This window comes from Staurois parvus, unplaced genomic scaffold (genome assembly GCF_062004578.1).
Source record: "Staurois parvus isolate SC_StPar_1 unplaced genomic scaffold, SC_StPar_1.0 ptg000261l, whole genome shotgun sequence".
Taxonomy (NCBI): Eukaryota; Metazoa; Chordata; class Amphibia; order Anura; family Ranidae; genus Staurois; species Staurois parvus.
Window position 1 is genome coordinate 996,210 of NW_028318057.1, and position 20,005 is coordinate 1,016,214.

The 20,005-nt window shown below is 40.4% G+C and overlaps 2 protein-coding genes across 2 annotated transcripts in view; one reads left to right on the top strand and one right to left on the bottom strand.

Moving 5' to 3' along the window:
- Positions 1 to 1,693: 1,693 nt before the first annotated feature.
- On the top strand, positions 1,694 to 16,331 carry CIMAP3 (ciliary microtubule associated protein 3). Its single transcript, XM_089681149.1, has 6 exons — positions 1,694 to 1,766; positions 5,783 to 5,925; positions 9,342 to 9,440; positions 11,627 to 11,760; positions 11,968 to 12,085; positions 13,629 to 16,331. The coding sequence occupies exons 1-6, from the start codon at positions 1,751 to 1,753 to the stop codon at positions 13,695 to 13,697; spliced, it is 579 nt and encodes a 192-aa protein (XP_089537275.1). The 5' UTR covers positions 1,694 to 1,750; the 3' UTR covers positions 13,698 to 16,331.
- A 1,267-nt stretch (positions 16,332 to 17,598) lies between these two features.
- LOC149459397 (acidic mammalian chitinase-like) overlaps positions 17,599 to 20,005 on the bottom strand; it is a 28,310-nt gene continuing 25,903 nt past the window's right edge. Inside the window, exons 8-10 of the mRNA XM_089681150.1 lie at positions 19,747 to 19,863; positions 19,296 to 19,425; positions 17,599 to 17,944 (exon numbers count right to left, since the gene is read on the bottom strand). Of these exons, the coding sequence (XP_089537276.1) occupies positions 17,646 to 17,944; positions 19,296 to 19,425; positions 19,747 to 19,863 (546 nt within the window). The 3' untranslated portion in view covers positions 17,599 to 17,645. The remainder of the gene's footprint in view (positions 17,945 to 19,295; positions 19,426 to 19,746; positions 19,864 to 20,005) is intronic.

The following is a 20,005-nucleotide window of genomic DNA, read 5'->3' on the forward strand; positions in this document are numbered from 1 at the left end:
TCCACCCAGGACAGGGTGGGCTTCGACCATTCAGAGTATGAATCATTAACCATTAATATCTGAATATGGCCCTTAAAGCGGAGCTCCACTCAAAAGAGGAAGTTCCACTTTAAGGACTGCTATCCCTCTCCCCATTAAGGATTGGCACCTTTGGGGGGTGGGGGGGAGCAGATACCTGAATTTGAAAGGTACCTGCCCCCACTTCCGGTCCGATCGTCTAGGCGACTGGAAGCGGAAGGTGTCCTCTCTCCCTCCCTCTCTGTAGTCTTCTGGGACACGTGACTGGGACACGTGACTACATGAAGCGCAGCCCTACTTGTGCATCCACAGTGGGTGCCCGGCTGTGAAGCCGCAAGCCGTCACAGCCGGGTGCCCACACTGAAGATGTCGGCCTCCTGGAACACAGGACGGCCAGTGAAAGGGGCTGCGGGGGACAGGTAAGTGGCTGTTTTTTAAAAGTCAGCAGCTACAGTTTTTGTAGCTGCTGACTTTTATTTTTTGACAGGGTGAGTGGAACTCCGCTTTAAGGTGTGTCTAACCCCTCCAAAAATGTAATCTATTATAATATACCACTCCTTGGATGTGCTGGCTACATTTGTTTTCTTTTTTTCAGTATGAGCACATTTTCAGCAAATATAAAAAATACCTGTTGATCTTGCCAGAAATACATTGTCCTTGTCACTTCCTGTGAGCTGAACTGAAGTTTATATTTCTTCAAAGCTATCTTCTGTAAACTACCTATTGCCTTGTCTCCCATGTAATATAAAAATGAAGAGATGCTTGTAGTCGATATTGAGGGAGCAGCTTGGGTGACAACCATGGCTCCCTCAATACATACAGCACAGGGATTGAATAGTCACCCTGGGACATGCAGTGTGTTACTGGAAGGATTATCAGGTGAAAACAAAGAATAAAAGCCAAAAAAAGATGCAGCCACTACTGTACATCTAGGAACTAGTAAGCTGCAATATGATACATTGTGTATGTATTTGGTTGGTTGCTGGTGGGGGGGGGTTTGGAGTTACCCTCTAAGCCACATTTATTTCCATATAGGACCCATTCACACCAGTAACTGTGTGTTTTTCCTTGTACCTATGCATGCATTTGATGAGCATGTTACATGCAGTTGATGCGTTATTTTCTATCTGCATCTGTGCTGTGAGGTCACTTCCTTCATCTTTCTTTCTTTGGGCTTCTATGTGCACTGTGATGCATTGCAGTGCGTTTGCATGTGTTTTTGCGTGTTTGCGGTGTGGAATATTCCAGCATGCTGTACTTTTCCGCACTGCGTTGAACTGCACTGTAATGGTGTGAACTATGCCCACAGGATAGCCTGGATTTTGGACTGTCTATGCAGTTGGAGTGCAGTCCAAAATGCAGCTAACTGCAGTAAACTGCATTCCGCTGTGGTCAGTGTCAAAGGGCCCTTACAGAATGGATTGTCTTAGCCGTCTGTGGGAAATATGTCAGCTGCTTTAGCAAAGTCTAGGTATACTTATCTCACAGCCACTGCTTTGTCTCATTTTTTTTTTAAGTAGATTTGTAAAACTCATCATAATTTTGAAATAACAGTTCTTGAATTTCCCATGTCCATATACAGTAGTTTGGGCTTAGCAACACATTCTTACTTGTAACCAGCAGGGGGAGCCATTGCACCTTTTATGAACTAATGGCAATCCTTATGTGATGTTCTGCTCTGAGGTCCACCCACGTTGTCATAGCAATATCTTGTATACAAAGCATCAGCGAGATGGAGCCTGAACCAGGTAAGGCTGGATTGACATGAAGATCATAATGCATAAATCACATCTAGAGATATGTGGGTGTTAACACGAAAAACATTTACTCCTGAATTTTTCCTAGTTATAAAACACAAAAAAGGAATTGATTTAATTTTGCCTGAAAATATGAACTATGCATAGAGCCATATGGTATGTTAATGTTATAATGGACATGTGATCGGCAGCCTCACTTGCACTTGACACACATTTCAGATACAATTACTTCATATTTACATTGACTAGATACTTTTAAATACAGCAGGACATGTTGTGTTTACAAAGGCCATAAACTGAAAAATGAAAATAAATGAATTCTGCTCCAAGTGATCTAGTAAGAAAAAAAAATCCCCAGCATTCCACATTCTTCTCAGATGTGTTTCAGAAGCAAGATATGAACACCAGTGTATGCTGATTCTAAATATTCTGAGAGATGAAATGGCAAACTCTGGTTTGATCCTGTTTATCTGAATGTAGTAGGGACTTGGGGTCAGGGACTGATGTGGAGGGGTTAATGTCCTTTAGGGCTTCTTTATACCAGCAGCCACTTTATACTGTGACTGCTGGTGCGCACTGTGAAGGGAGTGGTCCCAATGAATTGCAATGATACATTGCACGGTTTACCTTTTTTAAATTTTTTTTAACTTTATTGAAATGTCACAAAATAGTTTTTCAGTCATCACCATTCACCACAACAGGTTGCGATGTGATGTACTGCATCACAACACATAAATCATATCCAAATTTTTTCAGCAAGCACTTCTGCAGCACAGTGCTGTGAACTGAACTTATAGGACTCAACAGGGCCGGTGCTAGACTATTTTGCACCCTAGGCAAGACCAGCTACTTGCACACCCCCCCCCCCAAAAAAAATGTGTAAAAACAGTAGAAAATATTACATCAACAAACAATGAAACTGCTAAATTTCTTTTCATTTGCAAAATAAGTGCCATAAGATGTATTAAATACAAAATACTGTATATATTAACCAAATATAAATTAACTGTATTAACCAATCAGACAGAGAAACAGGACACTCTACAGTGATCAGCAGCTGCCAGTCGAATTCATATGAATTCATACAAGAGGCCCATAGGCTACACAGAGAGAGTGCCGGTCTGTCCTGCGCCCAGGCACCTCTAGGTGCTAGTGTGCCCCAGGTGACTGCCTAGTTTGCCTAGTGGAAACATCGGCCCTGGGACTCAAGGCAAACTGCCATGTCTAGGCACTGGAACTGCATGCGCAAAGCTGTCCAGTGCAAATGGTGTGAATGAATCGTTGGTGCTACAGTTGCAAGAAAAAGTATGTGAACCCCTTGGGATTATGTGGAGTTTTGCATGAGTTGGGCATAAAATGTGCTCTGAACGTCATCTAAGTCACAACAATAGAAGAACACAGTCTGCTGAACATAATACTACACAAACATTAGATGTTGCCATGGTTTAATTGCACATAACATGTAAACATTCACAGTATGTTGGTTAGAGAAGGAAGCTTGACACTGGAGATCTCATCACGAATTGTGTCGATCTTCTTCTTGAAGTGACTGGCAATCTCCTGTGCAGTAAGTAAGTTGGTGGGTGGAGGCAGTGGGGGGTGGAGTAAGGAATTAAGGGTAGAGAAGAGTTGACGAGGATTGGATGAGAGGGTCTTGATGAGAGTGTTATAGTAGGTTTGCTTAGCAGCGTGGAGGCTGGAGTTGTATTTGAGAAGAGCGGATTTGTAGAGGGTAAAGTCTTTCAGGGATTTAGTTTTACGTCATGCTCACTCAAGAGTGCGGCTGCGTTTCTTGAGACTTATGGTGTCATCTGTTTGCCAGGGTTGTGACAGTCGAGGCCTCGTTCTGCATGTAGATAGAGAAGCAAGAGTGTCCAGGGAGGATGATAGATAGTTGTTGTAGGCAGATGTGGCCAGCTCTGGTCAGGACAGGGGTGCAATTTCACATGCCTATGGCGCAGCCATAATGTTTCACCTGTGTATTTAGCTATTAAGAATGTATTATTTCCAATACACATTATATATGAGAGATTCATACTGCAGTGGTGGCATCAGATTCACACAGAATTGGCAAATATCTCATACAGTGAGAAAAGTGTTTTTTGTAGGTATATGTAGCATAACCTTCTGAATTTGACTTGGGTCCCCTTTTGCACTGCATGGCCAGGCAACATGCATTTTCCATACTTTGCACACTGGAGTGAAAGAACAGTCCTGGAGCTTGGTTATGTGATTTTTTTTAAGGGATTAAACTTGGATGGGGTTTTGGAGTATATTGTGTGCCCAAGGAACTGCAGAAACTGGGGACAAACTCCTTAGCAACTATGTATAAAAATTAAGATAGTAGAAGTCTACTCAAGGAGCACTAATGCCCCTTCGGGTGTCCCTCCTTAGACCCTGGATGATTCCTCCTCTTCATCCAGCTGCCTGAGGGTATCCCTGTCAGAGCCTGGGATTGAACCTGGTCCTTCTGCAGCGAGAGGCAATGTCTCTTCTCACTGAGCTATCTGGAATGCTGGATAGCTCCCTTGACAATTCTTGGATAATCCTGCCTTGTGCCTTGAAAACTCTTGAACCTTGAACTCCTTGCTCCTCCCATGAACTTCCTTATAAAAGCCATGTCCATGCACTTCCTCCTTGCCAGATTATTGTGCCTTTCCAGCCAATATCCCGCTACGGTTCCTGCTGCTGTCTACACCTCCGCTACTGACCTTTGGCTTGTTCCTGACCACGATTTCGTCTCATCCTAACGTACTACGATTGATCTGCTACCATTTGTGACTGACCCTTGGCTTGTGACTGACTCTGCTTTCGTCTGATCCCTAACCTGTTGATCCGCTATTGGTTCCCAGTCTGCTCATTCCCTGGTGGGGTGATCCTGAGATCTGCGACCTGGTATTAACACGCAGGCCAATCCATCTCCACCATTAGGAGCTCTGGTGAATACCAGTTAATACTTAGACCCCGCACCTCAGGTGAGCCTGCGTCATTCCCAGGGGGATCCGCTGGTGTACCTATACTGCTGGTTTCAGGTAAGCCTTTTACTGCTATAGCAACTGGTCTCTGAACCTGACCTTATATCGTGACAATCCCTGGGCAAGTGGGCATAAGAGCTGTCAATTTGGAACAGTCCCGGATAAGAAGCTAGTTAGGTCATGCACCTGATTGCCCTCTCCCCTTATCTGACCAAGGGGGTGTAAGAGTACTCAAACTGTCCCCTCCTGTTAGCTTAATGGGTTGGTAGCTGCCTTCAGGCCTTTCACTGGGCTGGCTCCTTCCATGCTACATAGGCTGTCCTCCCTGGGAGATGTTGAGGCAGTAGAGATCCTCTTGTCCAGCAACCAGCCTGCAGGTAGGCCCCTTCCCTGGCGTCCCCTCCCAGGCTAAACACTCCAGCCTTCCTCAAAGCTTCTTCCACCCGACACTGCTCACCTTTCCCCATGCTCTACCACATTTGAGGGTTGCCCTTTTCACCATGCCCGGCCTCCTGCCAGGGGATTGGCCAAGGCCCCTCAAACATGCAGATCTAGGCCTCCTCCAGAAAGTTCTGAGGTTTCTAAAGAGGTGGGAGGGCTCCAGAAACCCTGACCTGATAGAGCCTCCCAGCCTGTGCAGAGGTAACCTCACTACCTCAATCCCCAGGCTGACTCATCCCCAGGATGCTACTCAGCCATTATCTAAAAGAAAACTTCCTAACTAACTTAGAGGGCATTACACATACATCAATCATGCAACCATTGGAATAGTTTTCTAATGTTCACTTTCCAAAGCACAAGTGGCATTTTCTATACACCTCAAGCAAGCTAACTGAACATTTAATCACTTCCTGGCAGTATAATCAGTACAGACACAGTGGACTTTAGCGCACAAGAAGTGTACTGTAGAATTAAACACACAAAAAAAAAGACTAAATAAAATAGTACTTATTAATAAAGGCTATACCTGCTCATTGCTATTCATTATTTTTCCTATGCAGTGCTGGCATGTGTTTTGTTTTGTTTTTTCAGAAACCTTAAAGAAAGTTTGTTTTGGCAGCACACAGGATCGTAAACAATTCCCATATTACTGTGCACCAGACCGCTTGGGTAATGAATTAGCTCCTATCAAAGGGAGCCCGCATCGTGGACCTGGATGCTACAACAATGAAGAGGTGGGTCAGGAAGGTGGAAAGCAGCTAAAATTACAACCAAAGGCTAAACAAATAATGCCAGTTTTAATATATATATATATATATATATATATATATATATATATATATATATATATATAATTTTTATTTTTTTTTAATTTTTTTCCCTGCTCTCTGTCAAGTGCTGTTTATTGGCTCAGAAGCTCCTTAGTATTTTTTTGTCTAGTATTAATTTTACACTTATAGAAAAATGGTTAACATGCTTAATATAACTAGAAATGATGTAGCGCTAAACCAAAAACGATCAGGCCCATGAACAATCTGACATCATGATGAGATCATATATATATATGGAAAGAACAAATTAGTGCGTGATAAAACTAGAAAATGAGATGGAACAAATGTGCAACCCCTGCACACAGTGCACATAAATAAAAATGAAAGTCCAGTGATCCTGTGTCAATTCCTCCACTCATACAGAATCCATGGACTATGTGTAGACCCGCACACCACCAAGTGCAATCCAAAAACGGCTGGAATGGCCTCTCACCTCCTCCCTGCGACCCTGCAGGGCCACAGAGCTTTATATATCCCCACTGTGTCAGAATAAGCTTCCTCTTGAGCGGATGGCTTCAGTGTTGTGTCCCCAGTATACTGCTTCCACCTCTCCTATGATATCCTCAGAGGTCAGTTGAGCAGGGTAAATCCCAGCTCAAACCCCAATAGGACAAAGGAAGCAGAAGACATCCTCCATAATGTAAAATCGTTTTAATAAGATGAAATAAAATACTTGTGTACACTCACATTTGCCAGATGAAATACAAGCTGATACCCATACCATGGGTGTAAGCGTGTGGCTGAAGGGTGTTCCAAGATGGCGCCGCGCCGGAAGTGCGTCACCACGTTTTGCCGTCGACACGTTGCGTCACGTGACCTCGTGACTTCCTCAGGACTAACGCGATTGGTCTATTGCACTCCCTTAAATAGGCCAGCCTATCCTCCAATCGTGATCCACTGGGTGGAGTCACGGCGGCCATATTATTGAAGCCCGTCGATCGCATACCTAAAAATAGCCCGAACATGTATATATATATATATATATACCCCAGGCTGCTACTCCAGTACTGGAATCATGCCAACAACAATAGCACATAGAATGGTAAGTGCTAATGACATGCTAAGTCCAGATCATAAACAAACGAGAATATCAAGCAAATATAAAAAATGGTAAAGAAAAAAATATAAAAAATTAATATATATATATAAACACAGCCTCTTGTAATACACTTTATTAGGAGGATGTATATTAAAATATATATATACAAAAATCATATGTAAAAAAATATATATATTAAAGGAATAAATCGCAAAAAAACGCCGCTGCACTGTAAGAAAACAAAAAAATATATAAAATATATTTAAAAAAAAAGTAAAATAAAGGAACCACCTCTCGACATATGCTGATCACCCATCGTATAAACACATAAGATACCAAAATACATACACATGAAATAACCAGGACCCTATATAACACTCAAATAATGCCACAGATAATTAATGATCACTAATAAAACAATTTAAGTCAAAATCGATATTTAACCCTTTGGGCGTATGTGTATCTAAAATAAAAATCCATTTAGACTCTGTCTGACTTAATGCTCTAATTTTATGACTTCCCCTCCAGTGCCTATGATACTTCTCAATTCCCCAAAAGACTAGACTTGAGGGATCTTTATTTTGATATTGTAAGAAATGTCTGGAAACACTGTGCTTAGGAAAACCCTTGCGAATATTCTGAACGTGTTCTCTCATTCTGACCCACAATGGCCTTTTCGTCCGGCCCACATATTGGAGACCGCAGCCACATTGCAATGCATATACTACCCCCTCCGTCTTACAGGATATAAAATCCTTGATTTGAAATTCTCTATGATTACTTGTAGAGGTGAATGAATGGCGTCTGGGATTGAGGCCTTTGATGGCTCTGCAGGCGTAGCACATTTTGCAAGGAAAAAAGCCCTTTCGATCCAAAAATGTCGTTCTATTTTTATTAGGTGGATCTATAACATTGTGTACTAATACGGATCTCAATGTAGGGGTTTTCCTATATATAAATTTGGGAGTAGTAGGTAATAATTTGCACTGCAAAGGGTCCGTGAGCAAAATCGGCCAATGGTTAGTAAAAACTTTTTCAATTTCCTTATAACTGACTGTAAAGTCTAGAATGATAGCCAATTGGTTGTCAAATTCTATCTTGTTCTTATTATTCTTGTCTAACAGAAGGCAACTTCTATCCATATCTCCTACTTCTCTGATTTTACTCTTGATGTTCTCTTGACAATATCCTTTATCTACAAATCTCTTTTCCATAATTGTAGCCTGCTTAAATATGGCCAGAGCTCTCTGTTTTCAGTTTTACATAAAAGAAGACAAAAGGGTCTGAAAATACTGGTAGCCTGGCTGTCTTTGGTATCAATATTTTTTGAATCATTGACCTGAAACAAACAGCAAATGAAATGACTCCTCCTACTTTACATACTTTTTTTAGTTCATTTAGCCAGAAAGTAAAGACTTACTACATGAGCATTGGTCATACAAGTAGCATATATAGGAGGACTAAATATTCCCTTCAGTTTTTCTTAAAGCTCCATGCACACTTGCATTTTTTACAAGTAGAAAAAATACTAGAAAAAACGCTGGATGATAAACAATAATAATAGCGTTTTTGTGCCGGCTTGTAGTAGCATTTTATTAGCATTTAGGAGCACTAGCGTTTCATTAGCAGCTTGAAAAAAGATGTTAAGAGCATTTTACTAGTGTTTAGAAGCGTTTAGGGATTTCCAGCATTTTTTACTGCCAGGAAAATGCTCCCAAAAACTCTACAAAACTAATTTTTTTTTCTGCTCCTAAACACTGAAGCTTGAAAAATGCTTATAGTATAAAATAGTCTGCATGGACACATAGGTTAACACTACTAGCTTCTAGGGGCATTAAAAAAATGCTCATAATAGCTTCTAGGAGCTTAAAAAAATGCTAGTGCGCATGGAGCTTAGGCTCCATGCGCACTAGTGTTTCATATAAGCTCAAAAAATGCTAATAGAAAACACTGGATAAAAATCATAATTTTTTTTTGTCAGGTGGCAGTAGTGTGTTAGTAGTCTTTACAAGCATTTAGTGTGCATGGTGCCTTAATGCTGTTTAGTTATTTGCAGCCTGATACATTTTTGCTGTAGCTTTAGTCATCAGACCTCAGTTTTTCTAAAGTTTGTTTAGTAATTTGTTTATTCTAACTGTTGATTTGATTGGCTTTGTAGAGAGTATGGTATCAAGACATGGGTCTTCCAGTGCATCCTTAGAGTTTTTATTATTATTTAAATGTAATTTTCTTTTAATGCTGCAGGTTGTTGCTGTATTACCAGGTGTGTTTTACTTTTCAGGCGACCAACATGATATATCTTCAGAGCAGGAAACCCATGAGTAAAAAAGGATACACTTTGGGAGCCAGAACAGCAAAACGTTTCAGCTCTAATGAAAAGGTGATAGTAAAAGAAGGCATGTTAGTGGCTCATAGTGAGAATGGCCATGTGTGTATGCCCCAAATTGAAGGGGTGTTAGTTCTAAGCAATAATGTGCTGAAAATAAAATTTCATTCATTCTTCATCCTTGGAAAGCAGGTCATCTGAACACCAGAGGCTATTCTGGTGAATTTTTCTCTAAACTTCACAATTTTTGTTATGCGTTGCAGTGTGTCAGAACACTCTGTGCAAAATGTAACGTCTTACTTGGTTGGTGTACATGTTGGTGTGAATTTGAGCCATAGGACAAATTGCCTTGTTCTTGCTTTGGGCAACACTCCTTCCCAGCACAGCACTAACGTGAACAAACTGTAAGTGAGTGGGTGTTTATCGAGTAGTTTAATTATTATACTGTATATATAGCATTTTAATTATATGTATACAGTTAAGTTCCACATACAGTGTGACCAGGTATTTTTGTCACAAAATGTGACACATTTGGAAGGCAAGGATTAAACCACAGTTCTGATTTTAATGAAATTACGGTACAGAGGTGTATCAATTGTAAAATCAAAGTGGAATTCTTACTTTAATAACTGAAACTACTCTCTTACTAATAAACATCTGTCTATAATTTTAGTTTAAACCCTAACTCTTTATCAGGAAAGTAGACTGTCTAGGACAGGGGTCTGCAACCTTTAAGACATAAAGAGCCACTTGGACCCGTTTCCGAAGGGAAAAAAAAGACTGGGAGCCGCAAAACCATTGCAACATTTATAACAAATCCGACACTGCATATATTGCAAAAAGCACTCTGGTCATGAAGGGGGTTTAAGGGCCCAGTAAGCAAAGGGCTAATCAGGGCCACAGTGTACCTTCATAATCACAATCATAGCCTTAGGTCAGTGGTGGGCAACCTTTTTTTTCAACTGAGCCAAATCTCGCCAAAACCACGATTGAAATTTATTTTGACAGCCACATTTTTAAAACTGAAAATACATCCCCCATATAGTAATTCATCCCCCATATAGTAATTCATCCCCCATATAGTAATTCATCCCCCATATAGTAATTCATCCCCCATATAGTAATTCATCCCCCATATAGTAATTCATCCCCCATAGTAATTCATCCCCCATATAGTAATTCATCCCCCATATAGTAATTCATCCCCCATAGTAATTCATCCCACATAGTAATTCATCCCCCACATAGTAATTCATCCCCCACATAGTAATTCATCCCCCATATAGTAATTCTTCCCCCATATAGTAATTCTTCCCCCATAGTAATTCATCCCCCACATAGTAATTCATTCCCCATAGTAATTCATCCCCCATAGTAATTCATCCCCCACATAGTAATTCATCCCCCACACAGTAATTCATCCCCCACATAGTAATTCATCCCCCATATTGTCTCAATTCACTTACCTTTGCTCCGCGCGTTCCTCTCGCTGTGTTCCCGCGCCGTTCTGGTCTTCAGGGCGGACTGAGAGAGGAGTTCGTCACTCTGCCCCGCCTACATCCTGGCTGCCCCACCTACATCCTGACAGCCAATGTTCCACGCTCTGCGGGCCGGATTTTTGAGGAGGGAGGGGAGCGGGCGCCCGGCACACAGAAGAGCCGCATGTGGCTCGCGATCTGCGGCTTGCCGACCACCTGGTGGGCAGTGTGCTCCGGAGCCGCAGCAAAGATGAAAAAGAGCCGCATGCGGCTCTGGAGCCGCGGGTTGCCGACACCCGGTCTAGGATTATCTGGGAATCCACACACATACTGAACAATCTAATGAAAGCCCCAAACGTCCAAAAGTCCAAGGTGGGATTGACTCATAGTAGAATAGAACCAATGTGTTTTGGGGGCCAAACATACCCCCCCCCCCCCCCCTTCACCAGGCCTTAAAAATTCTGAGTCTGTTTAAATAGACTCAGGTGAGCAGATACAAAATAAAACTGCACTGTGATTTTACTGAATAAAAAGTTTCAGGAGGGCAGGTTATGCCAGTGTTAGTAAGTTCAGCAAAATAATTATTTGGGGGCTGGAATGATGTAAGCAATGACAAAACTAGGTGCCACCGAAATATATTGTTCATTTGCACTCAACATACATACCAAGTTATCCATGATGCTAAAATGCTGACCATATTTACAAGTATGTATTTGTATAGCTATGTTTTTCATTCTTAATGAAATGGGTTGCCTTTTCCAGATGGAGACTCCAAGTCCTGCAGAGTATCAATCGTTTTGGTCCAAAGAGCAGGCATTTTCCGCAAGCTATGCTCCTTTCAATATCAAAGCTTTACGATTTCCAGACAAAATGACAGATATCTCACTAAATCCTAGGTAATATATTTTACTACTTATATTATCATTTGGTTGCTTTAGTTGCTATTTATATATGCTTTTTATATAATACATTGTAGAGATAAGTTCAGCAATATTTTGTTATGCAGTACTAAATATGTAGTTTGTTGCATTTGCTTGTGATCAATATATTTTAGTTCTGATATACCTAGGGGAGTTATTATTTCTCTAATTCAATTTTTACAGCCCAGGAACTTATGAGCATAACATCGAACAGGGCAGAAAGGTGTCCTGGCCTGGACGATTTGGATCACCTGACTGGTCTTCTGTGCCCTCTTTGCAGAAGAGAACATTAAGATCAGAGGTAATGAATTTCTACTCATTTCAGTTACCAGGCTGTGATTATAATGGTTTGCTGTTAATTTCTTCTAAAAGTATTTTTTTTACTGAATAAAGAATATACATCTGTAACTAATTGCTAGCAGACAAAGTGAGGAAATATACAGTGACCAAATCTGCGCAGATACATAGTATATATGAAAAACTTAAATAAATTGACATAATACAGTAGCTAGAAGTAGTAATCACACACAACTGGACTTGTTCTGTAATATTAAAAACTTCTCGCCAAGGGTGGACTGACAACTCATGGGGCCCCCGGGCAATAGGGGATCATGGGGCCCCTCCTGTGTCCTTGCCCAAACTCAAAAAAGCCTATCAAAAAGGCACCAGGGGCATCTCCTGGGGCCCCCTACTGACCCCGGGCCCTTGGGCAGCGCCCGAGTTTCCAAATGGTCAGTCCGCCCCTGATTCTCGCTGCTTATCAAGGTAGCTTTTTCAGCAGATAATGAAAAAAACAGACTGTGCAGTCTGGGCCCATACCACAAAACCCACTTCCAACCCCATGCATCTATTACCCTAGTTTACTTTCTACTCCCCTTCTTTATTTCTTGTCTCTTATTCGGAACCAACACACTACAAATCTTATGGCTGCTACTTTGAATCCAAAACCCTGATAACATCATGCTTGTTCTACCATAAGACAGGCCTACCGTACATTTATCAGGAAAGTCTACATAACAGTCTACATAACAGCTTTGCTTCCCACTGTATGGAGCTACACATTTTATAAAAATCACAAGCTAGTCAACAGAGCGTAATATCAACCCCACTCTCAATCACTTGCTTCACTCTAGTAACGTATTACCGTAAAAGCTTAACATTGCAAATGCAGTACTGTATGTTTCACAGATTAGCGTGTACCCTTTTTTTTCTTAAAGGATAAGTTCACCTTTTGTAACATGTTACACCCATATTCGGGGTGTAACATGTTAAATATGTGCCAGTCCCCGCACCCCCTGATCCCCGATGTGACAGCTAACAGGGGATCTTCCCCCCCGGTAGCTGTCACTACCTAATAAAATGCAGCCGAGCAGGGCCCTGCATCATCGATTCACAGTGTACTGTGAATGGGAAGACTACAAGTCCCAGCAGGCATTGTGGCTGTCAGCTTATAGTTCTCAAGGAACTGTCATGGTACTGCTGAACACTGTGGTAATTAATTAATTCCTCCTGTCCGTGTAAAACTGTCTGCTCATACAAGGTAGGAGCAAACAGATTACACTGACAGTCTGCAGGACCTGCTGATCGCTAGTGCAATGCTTTCCAGGCTCCTAAAATGGAAAATAGTAAATACACATTTTTTTAGCTGCAAAAAATGCGCATTTATTATATTTTGTTAAAAGGTGAACTTATCCTTTAAAACTAAATAAAAACCTTTTTGCAACTGAAATAAATTAAACTGGATAAAAAAGAAAACCATTTGTCAGCAAAATCAAAATATATTATACATTTATTAACATCATTGGTATTTCTCATTGGGTATGATTTTTTTTTTTCATCTACAGTTATCAACAGACAAAGAATTTAGGAAAAACAGGAATCGGGTGGCCTATTTGAGTCTGTACTACATTTGACCAAATTCTACAAATGAAAAGACTTTATAACTAATTTTGGTAGTTCTGTGTCTGCTTTCTGTAAATTTATATGTAATATGATGGATGCATAGTGCAATTGCTGTTTTTATCTGTTTGTTACAAGCACTTACTGTATATTGTACATTCATATCAGTCCCTGCTCTAAAGGAGCTTACAATTTACGATCCCTAACTCACATTCATACATACACATACTAGGGCCAATTTGACAGGAGCCAATTAACTTACTAGCATGCCTTTGGCTTAAACGTATCCTTTCATGACTTATTTGGATATATTTTAAGTAATAAGTCCTTTTTTTATGGAAAATCGTGGATGAGGCATCGTGCTGAAGAATGTTAAAAGTTTAAAAATTATAAGAAGAAAAATAGAGGGAAACAGTGGTTGACATGACTGAAAACAGTGTAGCATTTGCTTTAGGTGTGCTAGTTTGAGCATACCACAACTCCTTTCCCTGGAGTAGTTTGGCAGCATAATTGTGTGTATCTATTGTCAAAAATCCTATTGAGTTTGCTGGATGTTGTGTTTGCCACCATGCAGTGTAATCCTAGAGTTGATATTGTAGCAGTGTCTTGGCTGCATATAGTTTTCTCTGTGTGGTGTGTTACTAACCTATCCCACAGGGCTTGAAGTATACAAATGTGGGAGAACCCACTGGCTGGCTTGCCTGAACAGGTCTGTAAACTTGTGAAATTCAGGTTCTTGTCTGCTAATAGGCAACACTGTGAAACGCAGAGGACGGTTCTCCTCAAGAAGATACAGAGAAGATGGGATTGTAAGTGCGAGCTTCGTACTATGTGACCTAGCAAGCCAATCATAATAAGGTAATACAGTACTTCCATATTAGAACCCAAGGTGATTAATCTTTCCTTACAATCCCCTGCTCCTCTTGTTTCTTAACAAAAGAAGGATCAGAATTTAATTTTGTTCATTTGATGGTTATAGGGTCATGCACCCCACTTCAACAGTAAAACATCGTCACCGCACATGGGGATGTTCACAAATTCTTCATGCACCCCTTATGTATTTATTTCAGTGTTTCTGAGTTATCTAAAAATATCCAGGATTGAAAAGGATTTGTTCATAACTAGATAAGCGTGTGGTCATTTTAGCATATCATACAACTGCAAAAAGTCATTCTCTTGGCCTTACAAAAATCTCTTTCCATCTTTCCCTACAATATTTCAGCCCAGTGGAATTCCACCCTACAGATCATCAACCACTTCTACAAGCAGGGTGTCAGAATCTGGAGTCAGACTTGTAGGCCAGTAGCTTTAGCAGTAGTGAGGCACCCACCAACCAGCTGGATAAGTACAGAAGCAGATCACTCTGGCGAATGAAAAAGGCTCACCTTAGGTGTGGAGTCTAAGTACAAACTGGTGTTCACCAAAGCTCCTGGTGGTGGATATGCATTATACCAGTATCCAGTAGCAGACATAGAAGGTAGGGATAAGCAGAACCATAGTCAGTAAACAAGCCAAAGGTCGGTAATGGGGGCTCGCAGGTTGGGATCAAGCAGAAGCGGAATCGAGGAACAAGCCAAGTGTTAATAATGAGTAGTAGTGAAGATATGAATGCAGCAGAAGTGACATAAGTGAGATACTGGCTGGAGAGAGTTCAATAATCTGGCAAACAGGGAATGCAGAGACATGGCTCAAATCAGGAAGTTCGTAGGAGTGTTCAAGGTTCACAAAAACAAGGTGCAAGGCAAGATTGTCTAATGGATCAGAAGGGAGCTATCCAGCATCTCAAATGGCTCAGCCAAAAGAATTACTGCCAGACACAGCAGAGGTCCCAGGTTCAGATCCGGACCCTGACACAGGGGAGAGAAATAAACAGCTATCATATGCAGCACTTCAGCCAATCAGTGAAGTACTCCAAAAAAAACCACAGTACTCAGGACCACTTTGTACCGTAAATGCCATCCTAATGGTAGGAATATATGCTCATGGCTTTCCGTTGGATGTGAATGAAGGAACTTTTATTAAAACCAAAAGTCACTAAATAAACTATGAAAGTTACATCAAAGTTAGCAGACTGTCATCCTGTTACCATTTTGCTGAGGCTGTGATGGAAGAAAAGTCCTATATGCAGGCTTGGAGAGTGGATGGAGACAGACTGAGTTCCACTAGAAAGCCACAAGGCTTGTGATAATGAAATTATGATGAATAATTGTAGGCAATGGCACAGGTATAAAGAAAAAAATCTAGAAAATATAAGGTGTACTGCAAAACAATTCATTCAATAATGTTTAAGTAAAACCTAACCAACATGAAATTCTGGTTGGCATCTTTCTAATCCTTTTGATCACCAACACATGGGTTATTCAAGGCATCTTGGAGTCATTTCACATATGTAACCAGTCAGCACTATTCTGTTGAGTCTATTAGCCTTGTTAGTCTGACAATGTTGTCAATAATTGCATTTTAAGTCACCTGATGGGATATTTCTAAGTAGGGGGGCACTATTTACCTTTCATTTAGCATGAATTAATTAACACATTGTTTTCCAGTACTACCTTGTACTTTTCTTTCTTTTTGTTTTCATATTATGTTGTTTTGGGAGTTCCTGGTTTTTAACACCAATGAAATATATGTTGCCACCATATGGTTTACATTCTGTTGTTTCTCTTTTTTTGTATTGTGCTGATATAGCCTCAAGAATGCTTCCAAGCTGTATGTTTTGTTTTTTTTCCAGACTGACTTAGCTACTAAATAGCCCCACTTTTAGACTTTCAATATTATGCCAAAACAGGAAGACTTTTTTTAACCATCCAAAAATAGTCCAGTTTTGTGAGAATATAGCCCCTCTCTGGTCCATACTACACTGTCACTCTGCAGTCCTTGCCAGTAATGGCAGAGTTAGCTGCACATACAGCCACAGTTTATTGTTATGATAGTGTTATTCCCCCAACTGTCTTCAAGTGAATGCTCCCATCTAATTGATGCATTGGAACCAAATCGTAACACTGTACTTGAACCACCCCTAGCTGATAGCCATAGCCATGGGTCAGTAGACTTTCAGCTCTACAGACTAGACCTGTAGTAATTTTTTGCCCAGTGTCCTGTAGATGCCCTCTTCTGTATTCTATCTAAGTATTCTGTGTAACAGGCAATGTTGTTCTCCCAAGGGGCACCAAAATGGCTACTGCAAGCATTGAAAGAAATACTTTTGTTACAGTGAATCAGTCCTGGATATAAAACAGTTTTCTGTCCCCAATCTCCGATTCAAATCATACCAACATCAAAGCCCATCATTACCCCTGCCTGTTACAGATTCCCATCCATCATACTTGCTGTGGCTGACCTTTTAGTTAATGGTTCATAACAAGAAATACAGTGGGGCAAAAAAGTATTTAGTCAGCCACCAATTGTGCAAGTTCTCCCACTTAAAAAGATGAGAGAAGCCTGTAATTGGCATCATAGGTAGACCTCAACTATGAGATACAAAATGAGAAAAAAAAATCCAGACAATCACATTGGCTGATTTGGAAAGAATTTGCACAATTGGTGGATGACTAAATACTTTTTTGCCCCACTGTAAAGGTTGCATTGCTTTCCATGCACATGCTTATTACTACTGAGGTTACACCCCAGGCTGAAGAACCACTCAGGAAAGGTGTTCTTTCCTAATGAGCATCGGCTTTCATTTTGATGCTAACCAACACTACTGCTACAAATAAAAAAAAACTCACAGTTAGTTTCTTACATATCCATATGTCTCCAGTGCAACACCCAAATAAAAAGGAAACCTACATTGATACCTGAAAATCTGTTCACTAAGACTAACTGGAAAAGTGTCATTAGAAAATTGTAAAAACTAACCAAACTTTCATGTCTTGGGTGGCACACAAGCAAAAATCACATCACACATCAGCAAGGTCAGAGATTATATTTTGTATTTTATTTTCCATACACAGTGTTAAATATCAATGTGAATGTGGCCAGGCACAACACTTGCAGTTTTGATCAAACACGGACCCTGGGCCGCAATTCATTGGGTAGGTAATATGCTGATAACACATGTAGAATTTATTGCGATCTAATGGATTTGCATATATGCCATCTGATACACTGGAACAAAAATTAGGGTCAACAGATGTATCAGGAGTAGGTTTTGGAGTTGCCTGGGTGGTAGTGGTGGTGGTGGTTGTAGTTGTAGCATGTGTTGTAGTGTCCTCTCCTGGAGATGATGTTGGAGGAGTAGGAGGAATAGGAGGATCTGTGCCTATGAAAAAAAAAGTATTAACTCCAGGCACACCATTTTTCTCTATATATTTTTAAACATGATGCTTCCTAATCTTGTGAATAATGCATTTTACCAAATAGAACAAAAATGTGGAAACGGGTTAACAACACCACATTCAGCATAGGGGCCTTAGACAAATAAGTGTTACGTGCTTACACCACTGGTAATCTACAATCATGGTGGCATGTGCACAAACAAATGTGATGAAGAAATGATTACACGGTCACCTGTTATTTGGCAGTGAGAGGTATGAAAAACTAAGATGAGCTATCCTTTGTATATACTGGTGCATATATTTGCTTTGTCATTGTTGGGTAGATGAACTTACAGAGCCGCTACAAACCAGACAGCACAAAATTGACCCTGCTGGTACACAGATAACAGAAGCAGGCATTCTGATACCAATCTAGAAGCATGAAAGGAGATGGATGCCGTTCAAACCAGCCCAGTCATGTTGGTATATGTGATGGCCTCAGCCTCATACAGTGTGGCTGGAGCAGTGGCTGAAGCCATCAGATATACTGACCTGACTGGGCTGGTTTGAATGGCATCCATCTCCTTTCCTTACCCATGCTTTGTCATTGTTTCATACTAAGATATATAAAACATACAGTTTGTTTAAATGGTTATCTTTGGTTATATTCGACCAAGTGAAAATGGGTATTTATTAAAGTGGACTTCACCTAAAGAGGAAAGTTCTGCTTGCCTGCCCCCTCATCCTTAAGTTTGGCACTTTAAAATTTTTTGGGGTAGTGGGTACATGGTTTTCACAGGTACCCAATCCCACTTTGGGTCAGATCGCTGTTGCGATCACCCCTCCTTTCCCCTGCAGCCTCCTGGGACACTTCACAGGTCCCAGAAAGCTGTGTGACCATTCATAAAGCACAGCAGATCACTCAAGGACAGCAGGAAACTAGCTTTGAAGCCACAAGCTGTCACAGTTGGATTCCCACACTAAAGATGCAGGCGTCGGGGACCTGAAAAGCTGGCTCGGGCGAGGACCATGCTGGATCCCTGGGCTGGTAAGTGTCCTATTATTAAAGGTCAGCAGCTACAGCATTTGTAGCTGCTGGCTTTCAATTTTTTTGTTTCTAGTGTAAAGAACCGCTTTAACAGTGGCACTATACATAATGAGGTTACTAATTAATCTTTATTATTTGTTATCACTAAAACGTATGTAGAAGATATATAATTTTAGAAAACAGTAAATTTGAGCAAGTAATACATTTAATAAGATGCAATAAAAAGCACATAGAATGAAATATAAAAAACTAAGGATAACAAAAACATTCCAAGGATATACATACATATATACATAAGACTTGTATACCTGTAAATGCTTCCTTTAATTTGCTGATCAGTGGATATTTGCCCTGGTTGCAAAATGTTCCCAGATAATCATCCAGATCAATGGCCCAAACCATGCCACCACCAAATCCTCCTTGCTTCACAAATTCTATCTGGAGAAGAAAGAGCCAACAACCATGATTTTTTTCTCATGTCATGCTTGATTGTAGGCTCTAGATTATGCAATTTTATTTATATTCTTGTTTAGGAAGTAAATCAATAAGAATTACCATACAAAAACTCAATTCAAAATGTAGGTATTATTTCTGTTTCTATAATTTACCATTTGCAAGTGTTATCAAAAACAAGGTAAGAATAGATCTAGTATATAAATAGAATAATTATGAAAAAAAGTTGGTAAGTTTGTTCATATTAGGTGTGAAAAAGAGTGTACCATGTCAAACATATTTGTCACAAATTTCCTTAAAATGTACCTTATAGGCATAACTATCTACAGTGTCATATCCAACCCACTGGTTGCCCTTGTATGCATATGGAACCTTCTGGTCATCCATCCACACCACTGTTGCTCCAGAGAGGAAGGCACAAATCTGTACTCAAGTAATACAAAGATAATTACAGGCAATCTAACTTTAATGAAACATGAATATTAAGCTTCAGTTAAGGCAAGCAAAGCACTTTATCAAAAATAAAAAGATTTAGGGACCAGGCTACCAAACCATGGGGACAATT